The sequence below is a fragment of the Salmo trutta genome, chromosome 30 (assembly GCF_901001165.1).
Source record: "Salmo trutta chromosome 30, fSalTru1.1, whole genome shotgun sequence".
In the NCBI taxonomy this organism is placed as follows: Eukaryota; Metazoa; Chordata; class Actinopteri; order Salmoniformes; family Salmonidae; genus Salmo; species Salmo trutta.
The window spans coordinates 40,146,332-40,155,180 of NC_042986.1; the positions used below are offsets into that span (position 1 = coordinate 40,146,332).

At 39.9% G+C, this 8,849-nt stretch overlaps 1 protein-coding gene across 3 annotated transcripts; it reads right to left on the reverse strand.

Annotated features, from left to right (window-relative positions):
- Positions 1–2,317: 2,317 nt before the first annotated feature.
- On the reverse strand, positions 2,318–7,864 carry LOC115168676 (aerolysin-like protein). 3 transcript variants are annotated; one of them, XM_029724155.1, is made up of 4 exons: positions 7,653–7,864; positions 5,132–5,162; positions 3,494–4,015; positions 2,318–3,202 (listed from the first exon to the last, which is right to left on the reverse strand). In XM_029724155.1, exons 3-4 carry the CDS (start codon positions 3,974–3,976, stop codon positions 2,753–2,755), a joined length of 933 nt encoding a protein of 310 aa, XP_029580015.1. In that variant the 5' UTR covers positions 3,977–4,015; positions 5,132–5,162; positions 7,653–7,864; the 3' UTR covers positions 2,318–2,752. The 3 variants fall into 3 exon arrangements, with proteins under 3 accessions (XP_029580015.1, XP_029580016.1, XP_029580017.1); XM_029724156.1 differs by having other exon boundaries at positions 7,657–7,817; XM_029724157.1 differs by lacking the exon at positions 7,653–7,864 and adding an exon at positions 5,757–5,773.
- Between the last annotated feature and the right edge of the window lie 985 nt (positions 7,865–8,849).

Consider the following 8,849-nt stretch of genomic DNA (forward strand, 5'->3'; position numbering starts at 1 on the left):
GATTTTGATAATTAGTGGGTATCGGCCTAATTCTGCTCTGCGTGCATTATTTGAAGTTTTACGTTGTACACAGAGGATATTTTTGCAGAATTCTGAATGCAGTCTCAATTTGGTGTTTGTCTCATTTTTGTGATTGGATAGTGAGCGGACCCCAGACCTCACAACCATAAAGTGCAATGTGTTCTATAACTGATTCAAGTAATTTTAGCCAGATCCTAATTGGTATGTCAATTTTTATGTTCCTTTTGATTGCATAGAATGCCCTTCTTGCCTTGTCTCTCAGATTGTTCACAGCTTCGTGGAAGTTACCTGTGGCGCTGATGTTTAGGCCAAGGTATGTATAGTTTTTTGTGTGTTCTAGAGTAATGGTGTCTAGATGAAATTTGTATTTGTGGTCATAGCGACTGGACCTTTTTTGGAACACCATTATTTTTGTATTTACTGAGATTTACTGTCAGGGCTCAGGTCTGGCAGAATCTGTGCCAAAGATCTAGGTGCTGTTGTAGGCCCTCCTGTAGGCCCTCCAAGATAGTTTTTAGTCTATATTCTTAGTAGCTGTCTATTTACCACCACAAACCGATGCTGGTACTAACACTGCACTCAATGAGCTGTGTAAGGCCATAAGCAAACAGGAAAATGCTCATCCAGAGGTGGGGCTCCTAGTGGCCGGGGACTTCAATGCCGGAAAACTTAACCTGTTGGAGATAGGGGGCAGTATTTGCACGGCCGGATAAAAAATCGTACCCGATTGAATCTGGTTACTACTCCTGCCCAGTAACTAGAATATGCATATAATTGTTTGGTTTGGATAGAAAGCACCCTAAAGTTTCTAAAACTGTTTGAATGGTGTCTGTGAGTATAACAGAACTCATTTGGCAGGCCAAAACCTAAGAAGATTCCAAACAGGAAGCGCTCTCTCTGACCATTTCATGGCCTTATTGATTAATCTCTAACCAAAACAGGGGATCTCTGGCATGACGTGACATTTTCTAACGCTCCCATAGGCTCTCAGAAGGCGCCAGAAAGCTGAATGGTGGCTTTGCAGGCCCAGGCTGAAAAACATTAGCGCATTTTGTAAGTGGTCGATCTGAGGACAATGAGACTGGAGGCGCGTGCCCGAGCTGACACCAATTTTACTTTCTCTCTCTTTGAACGAAAACAACCACTCCCGGTCGGAATATTATCGCTTTTTTACGAGAAAAATGGCATAAAAATTTATTTTAAACAGCGGTTGACATGCTTCGAAGTATGGTAATGGAATATTTAGAATTTTTTGGTCACGAAACCCTTATTTACCCTTCGGATAGTGTCTTGAACGCACGAACAAAACGCCGCTATTTGGATATAACTATGGATTATTTGGGACCAAACCAACATTTGTTATTGAAGTAGAAGTCCTGGGAGTGTATTCTGACGAAGAACACCAAAGGTAATCAAACTTTTCTAATAGTAAATCGGAGTTTGGTGAGTACCACACTTTGTGGGTGTCAAAATAGCTAGCCTGTGATGGCTGGGCTATCTTCTCAGAATATTGCAAAATGTGCTTTCACCAAAAAGCTATTTTAAAATCGGACATAGCGAGTGCATAAAGGAGTTCTGTATCTATAATTCTTAAAATAATTGTTATGTTTTTTGTGAACGTTTATCGTGAGTAATTTAGTAAATTCACCGGAAGTGTTCGGTGGGAATGCTAGTCACATGCTAATGTAAAAAGCTGGTTTTTGATATAAATATGAACTTGATTGAACAAAACATGCATGTATTGTATAACATAATGTCCTAGGATTGTCATCAGATGAAGATCATCAAAGGTTAGTGCTGCATTTAGCTGTGGTTTGGGTTTATGTGACATTATATGCTAGCTTGAAAAATGGGTGTCTGATTATTTCTGGCTGGGTACTCTGCTGACATAATCTAATGTTTTGCTTTCGTTGTAAAGCCTTTTTGAAATTGGACAGTGTGGTTAGATTAACGAGAGTCTTGTCTTTAAAAATGGTGTAAAATAGTAATATGTTTGAGAAATTGAAGTTAATAGCATTTCTAAGGAATTTGAATAACGCGCCACGGGATTCCACTGGCTGTTGAGTAGGTGGACGCAAGAGAGGTTAAATCTGGCCCAGAGAGGTTAAATCCATTTTACCTAATTTCTACCAGCATGTTAAATGTGCAACCAGAGGGAAAAAGTAGACATCTGTGCGTGTGTGAGTGACTGCATGTGTGCTAACAAACACAAAGGATTCTTATATTAAATAATACATCTATCATGATAAACAATTTGTAAGAAAGAGAACAACTCAATGTAATGATCATCAAAATATTGGAAAATGCCTGGATTTTATGAATAGTATATCCAATGGAAGTTGAATAAACTTAACTGGGGATATGGTGAAAGCTTACTGACACACAAGACAAATGGTTTATTATAAATGAAATTTATTATAGTTACACAACATTGTTTTTTTATGGTAAATGGGGGTCTAAGCATATAAGAAAACATTTTGTAGTGAATGTTGTTCAATAATTCACACCAAATATGTGTTAACATGTCATTGGACACAAAAGGCACCAGATTGTAGGAATGACCCACCTGTTGTTATACCCTCTGCTGAGACAGAAATAAAGAGCTGAGTCAACATGGTTCAATTAGATTCACTCAAAGAAGATCATAATAACAGAGAAGGCACACAAATAATCATTCATTGGTGTCACATTCTATCACTGTGCTTATTATTCATGATGTCATACACTTGTCTCATCTCTCCTTTGTGGATACCCTCGCTGAAGTGTAAGTCACACCAGTGTAGGTGCCTTTGGATGGGAAGACCAGCTGACTGCCATTCATGCAGGTGACTTTCACTTTGGCCTCGTAGTCGAGGTCGATATTTGCTCTCCCCACTGTGATCTCAACATCCAAGGTCTTCCCTGGCGGGATCTTCACGTTGATGGTGTCCGATTCTGTTATGGTCTCTGTCTTCTCCAGGCTGGTGGAATGCTCCACTCCCACGGTCAAGCTGAACCCTGATGTCACCTCGACCAGATCTGGGATCCCCGCTTTAACTGACACATTCAAGGTGGATTCTATCTTGTTGCTGACTGACCAGGAGGAAGTTTTGGTCAGTGTCTTGCTGTATGCAATGGATTCTTCTTGAACCAACGAGGTGTCGTTGTGGTGAGACAGGGATTTCACATATTCTGGGCTCACCTAAAATCAACACACACACACAGACACACACACAAAGATACAAATTGTTCAGACGTGACAAAGACAATTTAAGAGCTAATCATCAGTGAGGAACTGATCAATTGATTTTTAGAAAGCCAACAATAATAACTAACGTGTCTGTATGTGTGTGTGACTGTCCTAGAAATGAGATGCCTGATGAATGTCGACCCCCATATTGGATTATATGTTTTAATGTGGACAGCCCCCTTAATGCTAGAGCATCAGTAGAGTTTTCCTGAGCCGTCTACACACATCTATAAAAGAGCTCACCTGGGGTTTGAAGAGGGACAGGGTGGGATACGTCATGTCGGTCAGCACGGACGACTTGATGGTGTTGATGAAGAGGAAGCCCATGCAGTCGATGTCCGAGCCATACCTGCCCTGCAGCCCCAGGCAGATTCCGGACCCCACATCTATGGTGTACTCAGTCTTCAGTCCCCAGCTGTTCATTTTTTCAAAGAACTCACGGTTCTCACTCGTCGTGAACTTGATGGCACCCAGACGTGTGCCGGCGCCGTTACCCCACAGCGACAGCTTGGTGATGCGCTCGCCGAGTTTGAACTCAAACTCATTGAAAGTGTTTGCATCTCCAAAGGTCGCAACGCGCCCGTCGGTCAGCTCCGCCCGCACAGCTTTGACCTGCGAGCCTCCCACCGCCACTCCGATCTTCTTAAGGGTGGCACAGTTGTTCATGCCGTGGAAATCAAATGAACTGCCTCCTTGACCACCTATTAGTTCCAGTGTGGTTGCCATGTTGAGTGTGTGTGTGTGCGCCTGCGTGCGTCAAGTAACCTATAAAATACAAATTCGTACACATAACTTCAAGCTCCAACTCAAAGAAGATCTGATTCAGACATTCAAAGCACTAAAAGGAAATTAAAGACAAGATATAAGGATCAAATGATAACCAAGGGATATAATGACTCTTGGTTGGAATTAGAGGTCGAGCAATATATCAGTCTAGGGCAGGGCTCTTCAACCTTGTTCCTGGAGAGCTACCCTCCTGTAGTTTCACGCCGGGGCTCTCCAACCCTGATCATGGGAAGCTACCCTCCTGTAGGTTTTCACTACAACCCCAGTGGTAACTAACCTGATTCAGCTTGTCAAACAGTTAATTATTAGAATCAGATGGACTAGATTGGGATTGGAATTAAAAAATACAGGACGGTAGCTCTGGTCTAGGCTGAGTAAATCGCTGCACAATCCTCAGGTCACTGAGAATGACACATTCTTAAACTGCTCCTAACTCCTCCTTGTCCTCCACCCTCCTTTGATTTTTACATCTCTATACGTCTGGAATCTATCACACCCATTCCTTCCTCCTCAGCTAGAAACCTCAGAGTCACCATGGAGTCCCTCTCCTTCACCCAGCACCTCCCCACTCTACCTCTTGCTGTTCCTTCCTGATCAACACCATGGAGTCCCTCTCCTACTCCCAGCACATCCCCACTCTACCTCCTGCTGTTTTTTCCTGATTACCCCATGGAGTCCCTCTCCTACTCCCAGCACATCCCCACTCTACCTCCTGCTGTTTCTTCCTGATCAACACCATACATTCCCTCTCCTACTCCCAGCACCTCCCTACTCTACCTCCTGCTGTTTCTTCCTGATCAACACCATGGAATCCCTCTCCTACTCCCAGCACATCCCCACTCTACCTCCTGCTGTTTCTTCATGATCAACATGGTGACTTATATGTAATAAACATATTGTTGTGTAAGTGAGCACGTCTCTATGCACATCTGAAATTAATTCTGATGTTGATATAATTACAAATTATCATGAATAATGATGAGTACAAATGTTACAGATGCTACCTCAGAATATGATAACCTGCCCTGCAATGATGAGTATAAATGTTACAGATACCATGTCGGAATATGAGGTGTTTATGGTGCTGAAACTTACCTCTCCAAACAAAGTTGCTGTTTTTAAAAATCTGAAAGAGTAAAGATTTAATTGAATTAATATGTAACAATATTATTTAAGACAGGCTGCACAATTCACAGGTATTCACTAATATATTATGATATAAAACAAACATTTTTAAAACAGGCTGCAGTATTCACAGGTATGCATTACTATATTTTGACACTGTCTAATATAGAACAGGGTCTGTCAACCTTTTAAAGTATACAGTATGTCCAATTAAATCTAACATTCATATTTAGTCAAGTAATTCCTAAAACATGACTGTTAATAATTAAAACTTCATTTCTGAATGTAAATCAAAACTTTACCTCGATTTCAAATGGTTTCAGAAAGGTAAAGTATTTTATTTTACCGGAATTTAACAATTTAGAATCTGTAATTTCAATTCTAGTTATGTTAGTCAAATCAAGATGAAAAGGAATGTTTGGTATTAAGCACTACACTCAACAGTCTACTTTATAGGAACAACTAAACATCATACTTTCATACCACATTTGCATATCTGCATCAAATGAATCCCTGTGATAATATAGTATAAATACAACATGAACATGCAACAACAAATATGAACTGCTAGAAAAACCTGTGTTTAGTCACTGACCTGAACACATATTACACAGGATCAGAAGAGCAGGCCAACGTCCACCATGTGAAAAGAAAAACAATAGCAGGCCAAAGTGAACAATGTGAATACAAAACATTATGTGATATATACTGATGAACTACAAATGATGACCAATAAGTCAACTGTTTCATCATTTAGGATCCATTTGTTCCCTGAAATGTGCAGTTAATTAGTAATAAAATCAACCTTAGTTAGCATGATGAGTTATTTAAGATTTTTTTTTTTACTAACATACAATGCTTATGCATGCCTCAGTTTCAAAGATGGATGTAGATTCTCTAATTTAAGTAAGCTTTCATGTTATAGCTGCATTAGGTCATATTTATTTTTAACAATTTCGTGAAGTTGTCTTCACACATCGTCAGCTATCAGTATGTAAAATATTCTGAGAGAAGATCCAGCTTCTTTGACTGCCCCTCGCTCTGCAATCACTCTGAAATATAATTCCAGCCAATCGTGTCCCTTCTGAGGATGTACCTGACTAATGTGCACAAATAATTAGATTTAAACAGATAAATATACGTGATGAATTAAATCAATTTCATTATTTGTGATTCATTAACAGTTATGTCTGCAGGCAGAAGGCACAGAAAGCGAATGAGAATGTGTGTGAGAGTTGAGATCCTCCCCTCCTGTACAGCTGCGGCAGGGTCTATCGCTGCACACAGAGGAGCAGAAGTTGGAGCCAGATAAATGTTTGTTTCTTGCTAACATTCCTGTTCATTCATTCCATTTATATTATGGATAATAAAGTATGTAAAGTGACTGAACAAAGCCTTTGTTTTGCATAGATGGCACAATTCACCTACTTTGAAAATTGGCAACCTTCCAGCTAACTTGATGGACTATTGCTAGCAAAGTCTGCTTTCTCCAGACTGACCTACTGCAGCTTTAATGGAGCAAAATTGCTGGCATGAAGAACTTCCTGTCTCAGTTCACCTTTCCCTGCAGTTCAATAATTTGGAATCTGACATTTCAGTACCCAATGCTAGATGTGTGAATCAGTGTATTCAAGATGAAGAGACAGCTTGATGTAAAGCACTACACTCAACTGTCTACTCACCTCACATTAAACATCAAACTAACATAATACTTTTGAATTTAAAACAGAACAATAGGAGGCTAAAGTCAACCATGTGAAAACAATGCAACAGTAAACGTGGCCCCCCACGAATGATGCAGAACCCCCCCCCTATTTATTTCACGATGGCGCCGGAGGGAAGGTTTGCCATCTTATCGGCTCAAACAACCATGCTATTTTGTTTGTTTTTACATTATGTTGCTGCTATTATTTGTTATTCTGATCTCTTACTTTTTTGACATTTTTTGGGGGTATTTTCTTAAAACTGCATTGTTGGTTAAGGGCTCGTAAGTAAGCATTTCACAGTAAGGTCTACAGCTGTTGTATTTGGCGCATCTGACAAATAACATTTGATTTGATTTGGGCCAATTTAGATATTACGTGTGACTAACAAATTGCAGTTAATTGCTATAGCTCCCTCCTTGGGCCAATCAGTGTAATTTTGTAAATGTTGGATCTCCATGGCAAGACGAATCATTCACCTAAGTTTTGTCAAAATCAGCCCAGTGCTCTCAGAGATATCTTGCTTTACTAACATACAAACAAACATACGAACGGACAGACAGACAGAGACAGATCCGTAATCCCCTCCCCAATTTCATTGTGGGGGATAACAAACCCGTACCATGCTTGATTAACTAGACTTTTTAACTGATTTAGCAACTGTTTCAGGATATAGGAAGCATTTGTCTCCTGACATGTTTTGTTAATTAGTTGGTTAAAATAAAAATGTAGCTCTCAAATATTCCTCATATAGCAAGATTAATTATTTAGGGACATTTTGTACTTACATACAATGATATGCAGGCCTCAGTGTTAAGGATGACTATTGAAGATCTTGATTGAAGAAAACTGATTGGTTCTGAGATTCCGAGTGAAGTTCAATTGTTTAACACCAAAAGATGCAACAGCGGAATACGTGTCTCTGGAGTGGAGAAGCACTCTCTTATATAGCAGCAAAACTCCCCTCATGCCAGTAAAATGATGTGTGTCAGTAGTTTTCTACTGAATTGACACAAATCCTTTGACCTTGATGAAGACATTGCTTAATCATGACAAACGTGTACCAACAGTTTTAACCACTCTTGGCACCACCTTCTCTTCTTGCTGCCACATATTTTGGAGGTTTCCAGTCACTTGCCAAAACATGCTCATATGCAACAATACCTTTCTCTACTCATACTATACACTCTAAGAAGAAAGGTGATATCTAGAACCTAAAATGGTTCTTTGGCTGTCCCCATAGGAAAACCTTTTCAAGAACCCTTTTTGGTTCCAGGTAGAACCCTTTTGAGAACCATGTAGAGTTCTGCAAGGAACCCAAAAGATTTCAACCTGAAACCACAAAGAGTTCTATTTGGAACCAAAAATGGTTCTCTTATGGGGAGATCCTGATAACCATTTTGGATTCCTTTTATCTGAGACTGTAGTTTTTTTCACCAAAACATCCTATACGTTTAAAGTCTATGTGGTGGAAAATGTCTTATACTGAAGACATAGTACTGAATTGTACACGCTGTATGCATCCTATGTTCTGTTCTGTTCGTGCAGGTGACTGGGTAAATACACAAAGGGACACAGTCATAACCTCACCCTCAGAGAAATTGTTAGAATGTCCAGAAAATGTTCTGTAAGTTAAAATATGAGACCTTGCTCAATTTCTTTTGGAACTGAGCCAGCATGATAACAGCCAGCGCATGCAGGAACAACCCATAAATCATGCCTACATTTCTAAAAACTTGTTTTTGCTTTGCCCCTCCAGAGCTTCAGTAGACCTATACCAAGGTTTGTGAACCTCTCTGTACATTAAACAAATAAAGATTGCTTCATTTACTTTGAGTTTCTGAGTCCTTAGTGGTAAATTTCCACTACAATTCTGGCATCACAAACTTATGGTTGATTTATCCATGGTGGGCAAACAGTGAAGGTCTGGCTGGGAAGACCAGTGGCGTTTCCTTCACCCTGATTAAGACATTTTATTGTGATAA

Bases quoted from the DNA above. Each gene is read 5' to 3' on its own strand.
- LOC115168676 (XM_029724155.1), bottom strand. From the start codon at position 3,976: ATGGCAACCACACTGGAACTAATAGGTGGTCAAGGAGGCAGTTCATTT. The intron at 3,203-3,493 runs GTGAGCTCTTTT...TGTTGATTTTAG, and splicing joins TGTCCCTCTTCAAACCCCAG to GTGAGCCCAGAATATGTGAA.